Source organism: Oncorhynchus keta, chromosome 21 (assembly GCF_023373465.1).
Source record: "Oncorhynchus keta strain PuntledgeMale-10-30-2019 chromosome 21, Oket_V2, whole genome shotgun sequence".
Lineage (NCBI taxonomy): Eukaryota > Metazoa > Chordata > Actinopteri > Salmoniformes > Salmonidae > Oncorhynchus > Oncorhynchus keta.
The window spans coordinates 38,497,069-38,518,373 of NC_068441.1; the positions used below are offsets into that span (position 1 = coordinate 38,497,069).

Genomic DNA, 21,305 nt, shown 5'->3' on the forward strand with positions numbered 1-21,305 from the left:
GATGAACCAGGCGAGGCAATCATTTGAGAAACCAAGGCTGTCGTGTCTGCCGTAAGGATGTGGTGATTGACAGAGTCGAAAGCCTTGGCCAGATCAATGAATACGGCTGCACAGTAATGTTTCTTATCGATGGCGGTTAAGATATCGTTTAGGACCTTGAGCGTGGCTGAGGTGCACCCATGACCAGCTCTGAAACCAGATTGCATAGCAGAGAAGGCATGGTGAGAGTCGAAATGGTCGGTAATCTGTTTGTTGACTTGGCTTTCGAAGACCTTAGAAAGGCATGGTAGGATAGATATAAGTCTGTAGCAGTTTGGGTCAAGAGTGTCCCCCCCCCTTTGAAGAGGGGGATGACCGCAGCTGCTTTCCAGTCTTTGGGAATCTCAGACGACACGAAAGAGAGGTTGAACAGGCTAGTAATAGGGGTAGCAACAATTTCAGTAGATCATTTTAGAAAGGGTCCAGATTGTCTAGCCCGGCTGATTTGTAGGGGTCCAGATTTTTCAGCTCTTTCAGAACATCAGCTGAATGGATTTGGGAGAAGGAGAAATGGGGAAGGCTTGGGCGAGTTGCTGTTGGGGGTGCAGTGCTGTTGACCGGGGTAGGAGTAGCCAGGTGGAAAGCATGGCCAGCCGTAGAAAAATGCTTATTGAAATTCTCAATTATGGTGGATTTATCAGTGGTGACAGTGTTTCCTATCTTCAGTGCAGTGGGCAGCTGGGAGGTGTTCTTATTCTCCATGGACTTTACAGTGTCCCAGAACTTTTTTGAGTTAGTGTTGCAGGAAGCAAATTTCTGCTTGAAAAAGCTAGCCGTGGCTTTTCTAACTGCCTGTGTATAACGGTTTCTAGCTTCCCTGAACAGCTGCATATCACGGGGGCTGTTCGATGCTAATGCAGAACGCCATAGGATGTTTTTGTGTTGGTTAAGGGCAGTCAGGTCTGGGGAGAACCAAGGGCTATATCTGTTCCTGGTTCTAAATTTCTTGAATGGGGCATGTTTATTTAAGATGGTTAGGAAGGCATTTTTAAAAAATATCCAGGCATCCTCTACTGACGGGATGAGATCAATATCCTTCCAGGATACCCCGGCCAGGTCGATTAGAAAGGCCTGCTCCCTGAAGTGTTTCAGGGAGCGTTTTACAGTGATGAGTGGAGGTCGTTTGACCGCTGACCCATTACGGATGCAGGCAATGAGGCAGTGATCGCTGAGATCTTGGTTGAAGAGAGCAGCAGAGGTGTATTTAGAGGGGAAGTTAGTTAGGATGATATCTATGAGGGTGCCCAGGTTTAAGGCTTTGGGGAGGTACCTGGTAGGTTCATTGATAATTTGAGTGAGATTGAGGGCATCAAGTTTAGATTGTAGGATGGCTGGGGTGTTAAGCATGTTCCAGTTTAGGTCGCCTAGCAGCACGAGCTCTGAAGCTAGATGGGGGGCAATCAGTTCACATATGGTGTCCAGAGCACAGCTGGGGGCAGAGGGTGGTCTATAGCAGGCGGCAACGGTGAGAGACTTGTTTTTAGAGAGGTGGATTTTTAAAAGTAGAAGTTCAAATTGTTTGGGTACAGACCTGGATAGTAGGACAGAACTCTGCAGGCTCTCTTTGCAGTAGATTGCAACACCGCCCCCTTTGACAGTTCTATCTGGTCTGAAAATGTTGTAATTTGGAATTAAAATGTCAGAATTTTTGGTGGTCTTCCTAAGCCAGGATTCAGACACAGCTAGAACATCCGGGTTGGCAGAGTGTGCTAAAGCAGTGAATAGAACAAACTTAGGGAGGAGGCTTCTAATGTTAACATGCATGAAACCAAGGCTATTACGGTTACAGAAGTCATCAAAAGAGAGCGCCTGGGGAATAGGAGTGGAGCTAGGCACTGTAGGGCCTGGATTCACCTCTATATCGCCAGAGGAACATAGGAGGAGAAGAATAAGAGTTAAGGCTAAAAGCAATAAGAATTGGTCGTCTAGAACAGAGAGTAAAAGGAGGTTTCTGGGGGCGATAAAATAGCATCAAGGTATAATGTACAGACAAAAGGTATGGTAGGATGTGAATACAGTGGAGGTAAACCTAGGTATTGAGTGATGGAGAGAGATATTGTCTCTAGAAACATCATTGAAACCAGGAGATGTCATTGCATGTGTGGGTGGTGGAACTAATAAATTGGATAAGGTATAGTGAGCAGGACTAGAGGCTCTACAGTGAAATAAGCCAATAAACACTAACCAGAACAGCAATGGACAAGACATATTGACATTAAGGAGAGGCATCCTTAGTCGAGTGATCAAAAGAGTCCAGTGAGTGGAGTGGTTGGTTTGGGGGTCACGGCGATTTAGATAGCTAGCCAGGACATCGGTAGCAAGCTAGCATAGGATGGAGGTCTGTTGTTAGCCACCTCTTGCGTTCCGTCAGTAGATTAGTGGAGTTCCGTGTGGTAGAGGGGATTAGTCCAAATCACACAACAAAAAAATAAAAACAATACATATAGTTAGAGGCCCAAGAAGAAACATAATAATAATAAAAATAAATAAATTGTCCGCTTGTCTATTCTGAGAGCAGCCGGTAAGACAGCTAACGGTTAGCAGGCCGCAGATGGGCGTTCAGGTAACGTCGCGACGGAGGAGCCAGCCAGATCTCCTTCGGGTAGATAACAACGGCAGTCCAGTTGTGAAGGCCCGGTGGGGCTCCGCGTAGGCAGTAAAACGGGTCCAGATAGGTGACTGCAGCCCAGGAGTGATTGACGGAGCTCAGGAGTGATTGACGGAGCTGGCTAGCTCCGGAGTAATTGATGTTTGCTCCGGAATCGACGAAAGCAGATAGACACACGGATAGCAGCTAGCTAGCTGTGAGATCCGGGAATGAATGTCCAGAGAGCAGTTGAAATCCAAGGACATGGAGAGAAATTGGTCCGGTATGTTCCGTTCCGCGCCGTACAAAAACTGGCGATAGATTTGAGCTAAAGGATAGCTTATGACCACAAACCGTGGTTAGCTGAATACTAACGATTTGCCAGTAAAGAAGCTAACTAGCTTCTGAACTAGCTTCTAGCTAGCTCCTGGCTCGCTTCTGGTTAGTTTCTGGCTAGCTTCTTGGAGGATTTATTTATTTTATTTTTATTTTTATTTCACCTTTATTTAACCAGGTAGGCTAGTTGAGAACAAGTTCTCATTTGCAACTGCGACCTGGCCAAGATAAAGCATAGCAGTGTGAACAGACAACACAGAGTTACACATGGAGTAAACAATTAGCAAGTCAATAACAGTAGAAAAAATGGGCAGTCTATATACAATGTGTGCAAAAGGCATGAGGAGGTAGGCGAATAATACAATTTTGCAGATTAACACTGGAGTGATAAATGATCAGATGGGCATGTACAGGTAGAGATATTGGTGTGCAAAAGAGCAGAAAAGTAAATAAATAAAAACAGTATAAAAACAGTATGGGAATGAGGTAGGTGAAAAAGGGTGAGCTATTTACCTATAGACTATGTACAGCTGCAGCGATCGGTTAGCTGCTCGGATAGCTGATGTTTGAAGTTGGTGAGGGAGATAAGTCTCCAACTTCAGCGATTTTTGCAATTCGTTCCAGTCACAGGCAGCAGAGTACTGGAACGAAAGGCGGCCAAATGAGGTGTTGGCTTTAGGGATGATCAGTGAGATACACCTGCTGGAGCGCGTGCTACGGATGGGTGTTGCCATCGTGACCAGTGAACTGAGATAAGGCGGAGCTTTACCTAGCATGGACTTGTAGATGACCTGGAGCCAGTGGGTCTGGCGACGAATATGTAGTGAGGGCCAGCCGACTAGAGCATACAAGTCGCAGTGGTGGGTGGTATAAGGTGCTTTAGTGACAAAACGGATGGCACTGTGATAGACTGCATCCAGTTTGCTGAGTAGAGTGTTGGAAGCCATTTTGTAGATGACATCGCCGAAGTCGAGGATCGGTAGGATAGTCAGTTTTACTAGGGTAAGCTTGGCAGCGTGAGTGAAGGAGGCTTTGTTGCGGAATAGAAAGCCGACTCTGGATTTGATTTTTGATTGTCGATTTGAGGTAAATAATACTTATTTATAAATATAAATTGGTGAGGCGGGTTGCAGGAGAGTGTTTTGAAGATGAGTTGATGGAAAATAAAAATAAAATGTATGTGAAAAAAAAAGTTGTAAATATATATATATACACACAGGACACGATGAGGACAAAAGACGTCTGAACTGCTATGCCATCTCGGGAATAAATATTATAACAAGATAACCATTGTAAAACATACAGGGTTTGAAAAATGTATAAAGGTTCAGAAATTTTGTGAAATGGCAGTTACAAATAGAAATCAAACTGGATGCGCATCAGAAATAGGACTAAAAACAACCAATATATAACTATTATGTCTAAAATATGTATAATCTGAAGGTAGAAGCCAAAGTGTTACTGTTTATTAGTTTACTCCATTTTTTGGGGGGTGGGAGGAGTTGCAGGGAATAAAAGTATATATTTTTAATATTTTTTTTTTAAGTGTATGTCTATATTTTTGGGAGATATATATAAAAAAATATAAATAAATATATATATAGATATATATATACACGCGCACACACACACGCGCACACACGCGCACACGCACACACACGCGCACACACGCGCACACACACACACACGCGCGCACACACGCGCGCACACACACGCGCGCACACACACGCGCACACACACGCGCGCACACACACGCGCGCACACACGCGCACACACACGCGCACACACACGCGCACACACACGCGCACACACACGCGCACACACACGCGCACACACACGCGCACACACACGCGCACACACGCGCACACACGCGCGCACACACGCGCGCACACACGCGCGCGCACACACACGCAGTGGGGCAAAAAGTATTTAGTCAGCCACCAATTGTGCAAGTTCTCCCACTTAAAAAGATGGGGCCTGTAATTTATCATAGGTACACTTTCTACGTATTCCCCAAGGTGTCTACAGCATTGTGACGTCTTTTTACGCATTTCATAGCCTCATAGCTTAATCATAGCTTCAAACTAATTAGCATAACGCAGCGGAAATAAATGCCCCTAGAAAATTCCTATTCATGAAAATCACAAATGAAATATATTGAGACACTTCTTAGCCTTTTGTTAATCACACTGTCATCTCAGATTTTCAAAATATGCTTTACAGCTAACGCTAGTCAAGCATTTGTGTAAGTTTAGCACGGCATAATGCTATGCTAGGCTCTGCTGGCAGCAGGCAACATTTTCACGAAAATAAGAAAAGCAATCAAATTAAATCATTTACCTTTGAAGAACTTGGGATGTTTTTCACTCAGGAGACTCAGTTAGATAGCAAATGTTCCTTTTTTCCAAAAATATTATTTTTGTAGGCGCAATAGCTCCAGTTTGTTCATCATGCTTGGCTGAGAAATCGACTGGAAAATGCTATTACTACAACACCAAACTTTATTCCAAATTAGCTCCATAGACAGAAACATGGCAAACGTTGTTTAGAATCAATCCTCAAGGTGTTTTTAACACACACACACACACAATAATATATCCGTCGAGGCAATTGGTTTCTCATAAGAAGTGATTGGAAAAATGGCTACCTCAGTATTTTACGCAAGATTTTCTGCGGGAGACATCATGTGACCACTTGCTAAATGTAGTCCCTTACGGCTATTCTTCAACAGAAATGCGTAAAAAGACATCAATGCTGTAGACACCTTGGGGAATACGTAGAAAACGTAAGCTCATTCGTAGCTCATTCACAGCCACATAGTCATTGGCATGAGGCGGTTTCAAAAAATGCTGGACTTCCTGATTGGATTTTTATCTGAGTTTCGTCTGTAACATCAGTTCTGTTGCACTCACAGACAATATCTTTGCAGTTTTGGAAATGTCAGTTTTCTATCCAAAGCTGTCAATTATATGCATAGTCGAGCATCTTTGTGACAAAATATCTTGTTTAAAACGGGAACATTTTTTATCCAAAAATTAAAATATCACCCCCTAGTCATAAATTAGGTTAGGTTAAATTAGGTTACTTTCATTGTCTCTTTCAACACCCCTAGGATAATGTACATTTACTGAAGCATTATGACAACGGTAGAGATTAAATGAGTTGGACTTGGGTTATTGATAAGTCATTGTCTCAACGAAGCCTAATAATGCTGTGAAAGGATTCAGGATCCCAAATGATTTGGGTGGATCCAATCCTTATAATACAATGTCCACTTCTTAAAGTGAGACTGGAACATGTTTCAAGTCTCCCTTCCAAAACGGGTTATGACTCGTGAAGGACAAGTAGACAGCCAGACTTCAACTTCACTCCTGCTGGTGCATGTACACTACCGTTCAAAAGTTTGGGGTCACTTGTGAATGTCCTTGTTTTTGAAAGCACTTTTTTGTCCATTAAAAAAATTGATTAGCAATACAGTGTAGACATAGTTAATGTTGTAAATGACTATTGTAGCTGGAAACAGCAGCCGAGCGGAAATGGAGGAAAACTCGCCTCCCTGCGGACCTGGCATCCTTCCACTCCCTCCTCTCTACATTTTCCTCCTCTGTCTCTGCTGCTAAAGCTACTTTCTACCATTCTAAATTCCAAGCATCTGCCTCTAACCCTAGGAAGCTCTTTGTCACCTTCTCCTCCCTCCTGAATCCTCCCCCCCCCCCTCCTCCTCCCTCTCTGCAGATGACTTCGTCAACCATTTTGAAAAAGAAGGTCGACGACATCCGATCCTCGTTTGCTAAGTCAAACGACACCGCCGGTTCTGCTCACACTGCCCTACCCTATGCTCTGACCTCTTTCTCCCCTCTCTCTCCAGATGAAATCTCGCGTCTTGTGACGGCCGGCCGCCCAACAACCTGCCCGCTTGACCCTATCCCCTCCTCTCTTCTCCAGACCATTTCCGGAGACCTTCTCCCTTACCTCACCTCGCTCATCAACTCATCCCTGACCGCTGGCTACGTCCCTCCCGTCTTCAAGAGAGCGAGAGTTGCACCCCCTTCTGAAAAAACCTACACTCGATCCCTCCGATGTCAACAACTACAGACCAGTATCCCTTCTCTCTTTTCTCTCCAAAACTCTTGAGCGTGCCGTCCTTGGCCAGCTCTACCGCTATCTCTCTCAGAATGACCTTCTTGATCCAAATCAGTCAGGTTTCAAGACTAGTCATTCAACTGAGACTGCTCTTCTCTGTATCACGGAGGCGCTCCGCACTGCTAAAGCTAACTCTCTCTCCTCTGCTCTCATCCTTCTAGACCTATCGGCTGCCTTCGATACTGTGAACCATCAGATCCTCCTCTCCACCCTCTCCGAGTTGGGCATCTCCGGCGCGGCCCACGCTTGGATTGCGTCCTACCTGACAGGTCGCTCCTACCAGGTGGCGTGGCGAGAATCTGTCTCCTCACCACGCGCTCTCACCACTGGTGTCCCCCAGGGCTCTGTTCTAGGCCCTCTTATTCTCGCTATACACCAAGTCACTTGGCTCTGTCATAACCTCACATGGTCTCTCCTATCATTGCTATGCAGACGACACACAATTAATCTTCTCCTTTCCCCCTTCTGATGACCAGGTGGCGAATCGCATCTCTGCATGTCTGGCAGACATATCAGTGTGGATGACTGATCACCACCTCAAGCTGAAACTCAGCAAGACGGAGCTCCTCTTCCTCCCGGGGAAGGACTGCCCGTTCCATGATCTCGCCATCATGGTTGACAACTCCATTGTGTCCTCCTCCCAGAGCGCTAAGAACCTTGGCGTGATCCTGGACAACACCCTGACGTTCTCAACTAACATCAAGGCGGTGTCCCGTTCCTGTAGGTTCATGCTCTACAACATCCGCAGAGTACGACCCTGCCTCACACAGGAAGCGGCGCAGGTCCTAATCCAGGCACTTGTCATCTCCCGTCTTGATTACTGCAACTCGCTGTTGGCTGGGCTCCCTGCCTGTGCCATTAAACCCCTACAACTCATCCAGAACGCCGCAGCCCGTCTGGTGTTCAACCTTCCCAAGTTCTCTCACGTCACCCCGCTCCTCCGCTCTCTCCACTGGCTTCCAGTTGAAGCTCGCATCCGCTACAAGACCATGGTGCTTGCCTACGGAGCTGTGAGGGGAACGGCACCTCAGTACCTCCAGGCTCTGATCAGGCCCTACACCCAAACAAGGGCACTGCGTTCATCCACCTCTGGCCTGCTCGCCTCCCTACCACTGAGGAAGTACAGTTCCCGCTCAGCCCAGTCAAAACTGTTCGCTGCTCTGGCCCCCAATGGTGGAACAAACTCCCTCACGACGCCAGGACAGCGGAGTCAATCACCACCTTCCGGAGACACCTGAAACCCCACCTCTTCAAGGAATACCTAGGATAGGGTAAGTAATCCTTCTCACCCCCCCCCCCTAAAAAGATTTAGATGCACTATTGTAAGTGGCTGTTCCACTGGATGTCATAAGGTGTATGCACCAATTTGTAAGTCGCTCTGGATAAGAGCGTCTGCTAAATGACTTAAATGTAATGTAAATGTAAATGAAACTGCAGATTTTTCATGGAATATCTATGTATGCATACAGAGGCCCATTATCAGCAACCATCCCTCCTGTGTTCCAATGACACGTTGTGTTAGCTAATCCAAGTTTATAATTAAAAAAAAAGGCAAATTGAGCATGAGAAAACCCTTTTGCAACTATGTTAGCACAGTTATAAGCTGTTGTACTTAACTTGTTAGGGACTAGCTCCCTCTGCGGGGATCAAATCAGCGTAAATTTCAAGGGCGCCGCGTATAGTTTGATAAAACTCAAACTTTCATTAAAACACACATTCAAGGTACTGAATTAAAGCAACACTCGTTGTGAATCTATCCACCAAGTCAGATTTGTAAAATGCTTTTCGGCGAAAGCATGAGAAGCTATTATCTGATAGCATGCACCCCCAAATTACTGGAACGTCACCTAAAACGACAGATTTTGCGGTAGCCGGCGCTACCCAAAACGCAGAAATAAAATATAAAACATTCATTACATTTGACGAGCTTCTTTCTTGGCACTCCTAGATGTCCCATAAACATCACTATTGGGTCTTTTTTTCCGATTAAAATCGGTCCATATATAGCCTAGATATCGATCTATGAAGACTAATCAAGGAAAAAACGGAGTTTTATAACGAGACGTCATTTTTTAAAATTAAGTCGACGATAAACTTTCACAAAACACTTCGAAATACTTTTGTAATGCAACTTTAGGTATTAAACGTTAATAATCTATCAAAATGATCACGGGGCGATGTATATTCAATAGCTCCACGTCCTGATATCATGTCCAAATATTTCTCAACCAAAACATCCTGTCGGAGACTGGAAGAAATGGGCTGTCTTGTTCGTTTGACCAAGAAACAAAGCCTAGGCAAATGACAAGACTGTTGACATCGTGTGGAAGCTGTAGGAATTGCAATCTCCGCTTCATGTAATTTGTTTTCCCATCAACAATACCGGCAACTGGCGCATTGATATATTTTCCAGTTTTCAGTGATCAGATTTTCCTGCGCTTTGATGAAACGCACGTACTAATCATATGCATATACTATATTCCTGGCATGAGTAGCAGGACACTGAAATGTTGCGCGAAAAAAAAGCTGCGAAAATGAGCATGATCCATAACAGGTTTTAAAGAAGCAATACAACTGACCTTTAGGCTAGTTGAGTATCTGGAGAGCCAGCATTTGTGGGTTCGATTACAGGCTCAAAATGGCCAGAAATGTCAGTCTATTCTTGTTCTGAGAAATGAAGGCTACTCCATGTGAGAAATTGCCAAGAAACTGAAGATCTCGTACAATGCTGTGTACTACTCCCTTCACAGAACAGCGCAAACTGGCCCTAACCAGATTGGAAAGAGTGAGAGACCCCAGTGCACAACTGAGCAAGACGACAAGTACATTAGCGTGTCTAGTTTGAGAAACAGCCTCCTCACAAGTCCTCAACTGGCAGCTTCATTAAATAGTACCCGCAAAAAAAACACTAGTTTAAATGTAAACAGTGAAGAGGCAACTCCGGAATGATTGCCTTCTAGGCAGCGGTCCTCTGTCCAGTGTCTGTTATTTTGCCCATCTTCATATTTTATTTTTATTGGCCAGTCTGAGATATGGCTTTTTCTTTGCAACTCTGCCTTGAAGGCCAGCATCCTGGAGTCGCCTCTTCACTGTTGAGACTGGTGTTTTGCGGGTACTATTTAATGAAGCTGCCAGTTGAGGACTTGTGAGGTGTCTGTTTCTCAAACTAGACACTAATGTACTTGTCCTCTTGCTCAGTTGTGACCGGGGCCTCCCACTCTATTCCGGTTAGATCCAGTTTGCTCTGTTCTTTGAAGAGTAGTACACTGCAATGTAAAAGATCTTCAGTTTCTTGGAAATTTCACACGTGGAATATCCTTCATTTCTCAGAATGCTTCAAGCATTGCGCTGTTTATGACTTCAAGCCTATCAAATCCCGAGATTAGGCTGGTGTAATCGATGTGAAATGGCTAGCTATTAGCGGGGTGCGCACTAATAGCGTTTCAAACGTCACTCGCTCTGAGACTTGGAATGGTTGTTCCCCTTGCTCTGCATGGGTAACGAGGGTGGCTGTTGTCGATGTGTTCCTGGTTCGAGCGAGGAGAGGGACGGAAGCTATACTGTTACACTGGCAATACTAAAGTGCCTATAAGAACATCCAATAGTCAAAAGGTTTATGAAATACAAAATGGTATAGAGAGAAATAGTCCTATAATAACTACAACTTCTTACCTGGGAATATTGACGACTCATTTTAAAAGGAACCACCTGCTTTCACATGTTCTCATGTTCTGAGCAAGGAACTTAAACGTTAGCTTTCTTACATGGAGAAAGTAAAAGTGCAATGTGCCAACACTTTGTTTTGGAATTATTTAAACCAAATTGAACATGTTTCATTATTTATTTGAGGCTAAATGGATTTTTATTTATGTATTATATTAAGTTAAAATAAGTGTTCATTGAGTATTGTTGTAATTGTCATCATTACATTTTTTAATCGGTACCGGCTTTTGTTGGTCCTCCAATAAATCGGTATCTGCGTTGAAAAAAAAAAAAGTCAAACTAGTTTCAAGCTACAATAGTCATTTACAACATTATCTAAACTGTATTTCTGATCGATTTGATGTTATTTTAAATGGACATTTTTTTGCGCTTTTCTTTAAAACAAGGAATTTCCTATGTGACCTCAAACTTTTGAATGGTAGAGTAGCTAGCGATTAGTGCCATTGCTAATTTATACCACATGTACAGTCGGGAAGTATCCAGACTCCTTCACTTTTTCCAACTTTGTTACATTACAGCCTTATTCTAAAGTTTCCCCCATCAATCCACACACACAACAAAGCAAAAACAGAAATCACATTTACATAAGTATTCAGACTCTTTACTCAGTACTTTGTTGAAGCACCTTTGGCAGCGATTACAGCCTTCGGTCTTCTTCGGTATGACGCAATAAGCTTGGCACACCTGTATTTGGGGACTTCCTCCCATTCTTCTCTGCAGATCCTCTCAAGCTATTTTAGGTTGGATGGGGAGTGTCGCCGCACAGCTACTTTCCGGTCTCTTCATAGATGTTCGATCAGGTTCAAGTCCGGGTTCTGGCTGGGCCACTCAAGGACATTCAGAGACTAGTCCCGAAGCCACTCCTGCGTAGTCTTGCCTGTGTGCTTAGGTTCACTGTCCTGTTGGAAGGGTGAACCTTCGCCTCAGTCAGGTTCTGAGCGCTCTGGAGCAGGTTTTCATTAAGGATCTCTGTACTTTGCTCCGTTCATCTTTCTCTCGATCCGGACTAGTCTCCCATTCCCTGCCGCTGAAAAACATCCCCACAGCATGCTGCTGCCACCACCATGCTTCAACATGGGGATGGTGCCAGGACTCTTCCAGACGGGAAGGCCAAGCGTTCAATCAGACCAGAGAATCTTGTTTCTCATGGTCTTCAGACCAGAGAATCTTGTTTCTCATTGTCTGAGAGTCTTTAGTTGCATTTTGGCAAACTCCAAGTAAGCTGTCATGTGCCTTTTACTGAGGAATGGCTTCTGTCTGGCCACTACAATAAAGGCCTGATTTGTGAAGCTCTGTAGAGCTGGTTGTCCTTCTGGAAGATTCTCCCATCTCCACAGAGAAACTCTGGAGCGCTGTCAGAGTGACCATTGGGTTCTTGGTCACCTCCCTGACCAAGGACCTTCTCCCCAGATTGCTTAGTTTTCAGGGCGGCCAGCTCTAGGAAGATTCTTGGTGGTTCCAAACCTCTTCTATTTAGGAATGGAGGCCACTGGGTTCTTGGGGACCTTCAATGCTGCAGAAATATTGTTGGTACCCTTCCCCAGATCTGTGCCTCAACACAATCCTGTCTCAGAGCTCTACGGACAATTCCTTTGACCTCATGGCCTGGTTTTTGCTTTGACATGCACGGTCAACTGTGGGACCTTAAATAGACAGATGTTCCTTTCCAAATCATGCCCAAATCAATTGAATGTACCAGAGGTGGATTCCAAACAAATTGTAGAAACATGTCAAGGTTGATCAATGGAAACAGGATGCACCGGAGCTCAATTTCGAGTCTCATAGCGAAGGGTCTGAGAACTTAAAAACTCTTTTTTTTTTTTACCCCTTTCTCACGAATTTCGTGGAATCCAATTGACAGTTAATGTCTTCGTCGCTGGAACACCTGTACGGTCTCGGGAGAGGCGAAGGTCGAGAGCCGTGCGTTCTCCAAAACACCACCCAACCAAGCCGCACTGCTTCTTGACACAAGGCCCACTTAACCCGGAAGCCAGCTGCACAAATGTGCCGGGAAGAAACACCATACACCTGGCGACCGTGTCAGCGTGCACTGCGCCCGGCCAGCCAAAGGACATCCCTGATGGACAAAGCCTCCCCTAACCCGGACGACGCTGGGCCAATTGTGCGCCGCCCCATGGGTCTCCCGGTTGCGGCCGGCTATGACAGAGCCTGGACTCGAACCCAGAATCTCTAGTGGTACAGCTAGCACTGCAGTACCTTTTTTGTACAATTTTATAAAAACCTGTTTTCTGTGTCATTATGGCGTATTGTGTATAGACTGATGAGCAAAAATGTTTTATTTAATCAATTTTAGAACAAGGCCATAATGTAACAAAATGTGGAGAAAGTCATGTGGTCTGAATTCCTTCCGAATGCACTAAGCGTGTAATGCAAAGACTGAAAATGGCTATGCTGCGTCGCAAAAACAAGTGCTTGGCCAAAAATTGGGTCTTGACGCAACTACGCAAGGAAACACTATTTTGCCTAGCAAATTCATATTTACACACATTAGCTAGCTAATAGCTCACTGACTAAGTTTGCTATTTAAATATTTGTTTTACTTACTAGTCTCATTTTGTTGTACTCTTTCATCACGTCTTCATGTACCTCCTGCAAAAGTTGAAACAACGTCGCTTTCATTTACATGAGCATGTGTTCCATTGAAACCAGACTTTAAATCTGACCTGGTACTCTTTGGTGTAGACCTAGTTGTTATATGACCTGAGGGGTATACTACAAAGCAGGATCAATGAGGTAGCCAGCTAAATTTGCGTAAATATTTAATTATATATATTTTTTGAAAGACCAGCTTGAAAATGGGCATGGTATAATTGACTCAACGACCAAAAATGCATACAGTGCCTTCAGAAAGTAAATCATACTAGAGGTCTTCAAGGATCCAAAAATGTAGACCCATTTTGAAATGGACCTGGGGCTTTCCCACCCAGACCCAATATGCATTATTTTTTTTAATTTTTTTTACAGAGACCTGGTCGGATCTAGACCCATTCCGATCAGAGTGCGGGAAGCTGAATAAGTTTAAGCTACTTTATTAAAATAGGAGCTGATAAAGCGTGAGAGGAATGAGACCGGTGCAGCTCTAGCAGGCAGGGGAAGGGCTATACTGTGAGCGAGTGACATGGGGAGCAGGGTGGAAGAGACAGCAACCAACCAAGCCGACTCACGCTACAGTAGACTAATAGCTACCATAGCTAGGTTATTAATCATCAAATATGATTATGTATTATGTCTTGATTGCATCAAACTGGGAAAAGCTAGTTAAGCTAGCTAGGCTAATTGAGTCTGCAGTGCATGCACATTCTCAGCCTATAGTTAAAAATAAAAAGTCAGAAAATGAATTCTTAAGTCTATTGGGAGAGGGAGGGTTCTAAGCTGACATATGGAATTGTTTTACGATAGCTATATCGTAAAACAGGGTAGCCTAGTGGTTAGAGTGTTGGACTAGTAACAGGAAGTTGCAAGTTCAAACCCTCGAGCTGGCAAGGTACAAATCTATCATTCTGCCCCTGAACAGGCAGTTAACCCACTGTTCCTAAGCCACCATATAAAATAAGATTTTGTTCTTAACTTACTAAAATAAATAAAAATGATCCATAGTCATACTATTCGATTTGGAATTTCAGGACTTTAGGTAAAGATATTTGGAAAAAAAATACAAATGGTCAAATATTGAATTTGGCCTTTACTACTAGAGCCCAGAAAACATTGAAAAAAAGAAAAAGGTCAAAAAATAACAAGGTTTTGAAGTGTTTGTCCTATATTTAGGATATAAAAAAAAAACTGAGAAAAGAAGTGAAATATATTTCAACACAAAAAAGTCACTTTCAGGACCCTGTCTTTCAAAGATAATTCGTAAAAATCCAAATAACTTCCCAGATCTTCATTGTAAAGGGTTTAAACACAGTTTCTCATGCTTGTTCAATGAACCATAAACAATTAATGAACATGCAACTGTGGACCGGTCGTTAAGACATTAACAGCTTACAGATGGTAGGCAATTAAGGTCACAGTTATGAAAACTTAGAACACAAAAGGGGCCTTTCTACAGACTCTGAAAAACACCAAAAGAAAGATGCTCAGGGTCCCTGCTCATCTGCGTGAATGATCATTAGGCCTGCTGCAAGGAGGTATGAGGACTGCAGACGTGGCTAGGGCAATAAATGTCTATGCTATGTCTTTACTGTGAGACGCCTAAGACAGCTCTACAGGGAGACAGGACGGACAGCGGATTGTCCTCGCATTGGCAGACCACGTGTAAGAACACCTGCACAGGATCGGTACATCACACCTGCGGGACATGTACAGGATGGCAACAACAACTGAGTTACACCAGGAACACACAATCCCTCCATCAGTGCTCAGACTGTCCCCAATAGGGTGGACTGAGGGCTTGTAGGCCTGTTGTAAGGCAGGTCCTCACTAGACATCACAGGCAACAATGTCACCAATGGGCACAAACCCACCATCGCTGGACCAGACAAGACTGGCAAAAAGTGCTCTTCACTGACGATTTTGTCTCACCAGGGATGATGGTCGGATTTGTGTTTATCGTCGAAGGAATCAGCGTTACACCGAGGCCTGTACTCTGGAGCAGGATCGATTTGGAGGTGGCGGGTCCGTCATGCTGTGTCACAGCATCATCGAACTGAGCTTGTCATTGCAGGCAATCAATGTTGTGCGTTACCGGGAAAACATCCTCCTCCCTCATGTGGTACCCTTCCTGCAGGCTCATCCTGATATAACCCTCCAGCATGACAATGTTACCAGCTATACTGCTCGTTCTGTACTTGATTTCCTGTTCAGGGACACATTATTCCACGTCTGTGGAACTTGTTCAGTCTCTCCCTCTCCATTTTTTTGGGGCACTAAAAACAGTCTCATATACTTCCATTCATGGTTTCAACTGGTACTGGGGGACCTTCAGACGAGTCTTGTGGGTGTCCTAGAGCAAGCCTCTTGGCTTGGTGGACTCACTAAGCACAAATGCATATTTTGTAAATAATCTGAGTGTTGGGAGTGTGCCCCTGGTTATCCTTAAATTTTAAAAACAAGGAAATGGTGCTGTCTGCTTTGCTTAATATAAGGAATTTTAAGTGATTCATACTTTTACTTTTGATACTTAAGTATATTTTTACTCAAGTAGTATTTTACTGGCTGACTTACTTGAGAAACTTTCTATTAAAACGAATCTATACTTTTTCTCAAGTATGAAAATTGGGTACTTTCTCCACCACTGCATATTTGTGAGAGTCTCATCAAGTTAGTAGGCGCTAAGGATGATTGATAACTTATGATTGGCCAACAACAAGCTACAGACCCAACTCATGAAAAAGCAAGAGCATCAACATAAAATATCTAATTTCTCTCTCCCCCGCTACTGCAGCAGTCTTGTTCGGATCTGTAAGGGCCATTCCGGACAAGTCAGTTCAAATTACACATACCTGAGACAATCATATTAGATCCAATCCAGACCGGTGACATGTATAATTCTGGATCCGGACCATTTCGGGTATTTAGGCAAATGTGGATCTGTGAAGACCTCTAATTTATACCCCTTGACTTCATACCCCTTAAATGTCACGTTGTTTTACAGCTTGAATTAAAAAAAAATTCAAATTATTTCTCTCAGAGATCTACACACACATAATACCCCATAACGACAAAGTGAAAACATGCAAAAAATGTTTAGCCAATTAACTGAAAATTAAATGCATAAATCCAAATTTACATAAGTATTCACACCCCTTTGCTATGATACTCCAAATTGAGCTCCAGTGCATTTAATTTCCTTTGATTATCCTTGAGATGTCACTACAACTTGGAGTCCACCTGTGGCCAATTCAATTGTTTAAACATGATTTAGAAAGAAACAAGTCTAAAAAAAAAAAAAAAAAAAAGTTTGAGCAAAAACTATACCATTGAGATCTACGGACAGCTCCTTGGACTTCAAGATAGAATTGTGATGAAGCATACATCTTGGCAAATGTTTAAAACAATTTCTAGAATGTTGAAGTACAGTAGTCTACATCATTGTGAAATAAGAATAAATAAATATGGAACTACACAGACTCCGCATAGAGTTGGCTATCGGACCAAACAGGCAAGAAAGACCTTGATCAGGAAGATGACCAAGAACACAATGATCACCCTGACAGAACTACAGAGTTCCTTGGCTGAGATGGGAGAACCTGCCAGAAGGACAATCTACAGCACTTCACCAATCTGGGCTTTATGAAAAAGTGGCCAGACAGAAGCCACTCCTGAGAAAAAGGCACAACTGGAGTACGCAAAAAGGCCAGTGAAAGACTCCGATGATAAAAGCAAAAGATGACGGTAAAAAGTTTTTGGTCGAACACAAAGCATTATGTCTGGAGAAAACCTGGCACAGCTCATCACCTGTCAAACACCGTGAAGCATGATGGTGGCAGCATCATTCTATAGGGATGCTTTTCAGCGGCAGGGACTGGATGGATGGCGGGAACAATGAATGGAGCCAAATACAGGCACTGACTCTCTTGCACTGGCTCTATGCACACTCACGAGTCTCTACCCACACATACTACACTGACACTCCCACACACTGTTGCTACTCTGTTAAATATTCTGATTGCCTCGTCACTTTTACATAATGTATATACACTGTATTACCTCGTACCACTGCACATTGACTCTGTACTGATACGTTGTATAGCCTCGTTATTGTTATTTTATTGCGTTAAATATTTACTAAAAAAAAAGGAAAAGCTGTCTTTTTAACTCTGCATTGTTGGAAATGGACTCGTAAATAAGCATTTCACAGTAGTCTCCACCTGTATTCAGCACGTGACCAGATCTTGACGAGATCCTGCTTCAGAATGCAAGTGAATGGGGCAAAGATTTACGTTCCAACAAGAAAATGACAAAGCATAATGAAATGAGTTTCCATGGCCGTGCAGCCACACAAGCCTAACATCACCATGCCCAATACAAAGTGTTGGTTGGAGTGGTGTAAATCTCACCGCCATTGGACTCTGGAGCAGTGGAAACGCATTCTCTGGAGTGATGATCACGCTTCAACATCTGCCCATCCGACAGATGAATCTGGTTTGGCGGATGCCAGGAGAATGCTACCAGCCAGAATGCATAGTGCCAACTGTAAAGTTTGGCGGAGGAGGAATAATTGTCTGGGGCTGTTTTTCGTGGTTTGGGCTAGGCCCCTTAGGTTAAGATTTCCCTTCACTGGAACTAACAGCATAAAATGACATTCTAGACGATTCTGTGCATCCAACGTTGTGGCAACAGTTTGGGGAAGGCCCTTTCCTGTTTCAGAATGACAATGCCCCAGCGCACAAAGCGAGGTCCATACAGAAATTGTCTGTCGAGATCAGTGTGGAAGAACTTGACTGGCCTGCACAGAGCCCTGACCTCAGCCAGATTGAATATCTTTGGGATGAATTGGAACACAGACTGAGCCAGGGTCAGTGCCTGACCTCACTAATGCTCATGGCTGAATGGAAGCAAGTCCCCGCAACAATGTTCCAACATCTCGTGGAAGGCCTTCCCAGAAGAGTAGAGGCTGTTTTAGAAGAAGGGGGGGGGGGCAACTCCATTTAAGGCCCATGATTTTGGAATGAGATGTTCGACAAGCAGGTGTCCACAGACTACGTGACAAAGTATTTCATTTACAATACATTTACAACATTTCTAAAAACATGTTTTCACTTTGTCATTATGGGGCATTGTATGTAGTTGGGTTAGAAAAAACAAATGTAATCCATTTTACATTCAGGCTCTAACAACAAAATGTGGAATAAATCAAGGGGTGTGAATACTTTCTGAAGAAACTGCATCAGCTTGGAGAAGGACATGCTCAGATATCCAGGCACTGTATCGAAGTTCAGCTTTCTTAAATTGACCCGAAAATCAATAGTAATTTCTGGCTTTTTAATGAAATTAGAAAGGCTAACTCATTGAACCTGCATTGTAGTATACCCCTCAACTTATGTGGCATAGATTGTTGTGTTTTGGCCTGGTTGTAACTGTGGTGTAGTTTGTTATAATCTGACCTGGTACTCTTTGGTGCCAGGCGGCAGCCTCCTGCACTGAGCGTCTAGCTGGGTGAAGTGGCGAGTGATCTTCTCCACACGGGCATGCAGGTTGCGGTACTCCTCATACTCTGCATTGAAGTTGTCCTTGTAAGTCTGCCTCTGGTCCATGGACACCACTGCCATGTACTTACTGTAACGGGACAGCAGCACAGGACAGTGACACACACACGTGCCATTCAATTGTATTTCAGAGGGCTAAAAGGGGGTACCATCCCAAAAAAGGTTGATTGGCAGCAGTGGCATTCTTATGGAAGCTTCATGTTCAACATAGAACAAAGAGGATTAAGTCAGTAAATAAAAGTACTCACCATATGTAATCTGGCATAACAGTGGTGGAGGAGTCTGTGGAGTGGACTGGCCTCTTTTTATTGTCTGGGAAATAACAAAGACACATCAGACAATTACATCAACTGACATCAGAACAGCTCTCTTTACTAGCCTTAAAATAATGACTAGCACCCCCTCCCCACAATTATTTGTTGTTGTAAACTAATACTCGCACTTGACGCGGTTCCCTCTTACTATCTCTAAATTTGCTGAAAGCTACTATGAGGAAACATGTATTTACTATGACTGATGTGGTTGTCCCACCCATCTTAAAATGAACTGCATGTCGCTCTGGATAAGAGCTCCTGCTAAATGACTAAACTAACGTAACTGTAAAACGAGCTATTCAAAAGTACTGGTCTTGAAAGAGTTGTCAGAGTGAACCCTTGGACAGATTTCTGAGTGTGCTGCTCAGGGCAGACCAATCTTTACTTATCATAAAGACAAGGTATCAGTGAAATTAACTTCCATGATCAAAGGTTTGTTGGCACGAATTACAGGGCACAGACACAGAGTAGAAAATGCTGAGCTAGAGTCCAAAGGATGAAATAAAATTGGTTTGTAAGGTTGGATGTAGAAGAATTGGCACATACATACTAAATCAATCATCATACATACCAGTTGGAGTCGGAAGTGTACATACACCTTAACCAAATACATTTAAACTCAGTTTCACAATTCCTGACATTTAATCCTAGTAAAAAGTCCCCGTCTTAGGTCCTTTAGGATCACCACTTTATTTTGAGAATGTGAAATTATTTATTTCAGCTTTTATTTCTTTCATCACATTCCCAGTGGGTCAGAGGTTTACATGCACTCAATTAGTATTTGGTAGCATTGGCTTTAAATTGTTTAACTTGGAGCAAACATTTCAGGTAGCATTCCGCAAGCTTCTCACAATACGTTGGGTGAATTTTGGCCCATTCCTCCTGACAGAGCTGGTGTAACCGAGTCAGGTTTGTAGGCCTCCTTGCTCACCTACACGTTTTCTATAGGATTGAGATCAGGGCTTTGTGATGTCCACTTCAATACCTTGACTTTGTTGTCCTTAAGCCATTTTGCCACAACTTTGGAAGTCCTGACTGATGTCTGGAGATGTTGTTTCAATATATCCACCACATTTTCCTTCCTCGTGATGCCATCTATTTAGTGAAGTGCACCAGTGCCTCCTGCAGCAAAACACCCCCACAACATGATGCTGCTGCCAGCCCCGTGCTTCAAATTTGGGATGGTGTTCTTCGGCTTGCAAGCGTCCCCCTTTTTCCTCCAAACATAATGATGGTCATTAAGGCAAAACAGTTCTATTTTTGTTTCATTAGAGCAGAGGACATTTACAAAAAAAAAAAAAAAATTAAAGTACGATCTTTGGCCCCATGTGCAGTTGCAGACCGTAGATTGGCTTTTTCCATGGCGGTTTTGGAGCAGTGGCTTCTTCCTTGCTGAGTGGCCTTTCAGGTTGTCGATATAGGACTCGTTTTACTCTGGATATAAATCCTTTTGTACCCGTTTTCCTCCAGCATCTTCGCAAGGTCCTTTGCTGTTGTTCTGGAATTGATTTCCACTTTTCGCACCAAAGTACATTCATCTCTAGGAGACAGAATGCGTCTCCTTCCTAAGCGGTATGACGGCTGCGTGGTTCCATGGTGTTTATGCTTGCGTACTATTGTTCGTACAGATGAACGTTTGGAAATTGCTCCCAAGGATCAACCAGACATGTGGATGCCTAAAAACAAAATTCTGAGGTCTTGGCTGATTTATTTTCATTTTCCCAAGATGTCAAGCAAAGAGGCACTGAGTTTGAAGGTAGGCCTTGAAATACGTCCACAATTGACATAATTGACTCAAATTATGTCAATTAGCCTACCAGAAGCTTCTAAAGCCATGACAATTTTCTGGAATTTTCCAAGCTGTTTTAAAAAGCCACAGTAAACTTCTGACCCACTGGAATTGTGATAGTGAATTATAAGTGAAATAATCGGTCTGTAAACAATTGTTGTAAAAATTACTTGTGTCATGCACAAAGTAGATGTCCAAGAATGTCC

The 21,305-nt window shown here is 43.5% G+C and overlaps 1 protein-coding gene across 5 annotated transcripts in view; it reads right to left on the reverse strand.

Annotated features, from left to right (window-relative positions):
• Positions 1–21,305, reverse strand: part of ell2 (elongation factor for RNA polymerase II 2) — a 48,094-nt gene that overhangs the window by 6,256 nt on the left and 20,533 nt on the right. For 3 of the 5 annotated variants that reach the window (XM_035797512.2, XM_035797511.2, XM_035797513.2), the window contains exons 9-11: positions 19,245–19,308; positions 18,895–19,066; positions 13,394–13,438 (exon numbers count right to left, since the gene is read on the reverse strand). In XM_035797512.2, the coding sequence (XP_035653405.1) occupies positions 13,394–13,438; positions 18,895–19,066; positions 19,245–19,308 (281 nt within the window). Of the gene's footprint in view, positions 1–10,494; positions 11,082–13,393; positions 13,439–18,894; positions 19,067–19,244; positions 19,309–21,305 lie in introns of those variants that run through there. The other 2 variants (XM_052473862.1, XM_035797514.2) reach the window with 2 other exon arrangements.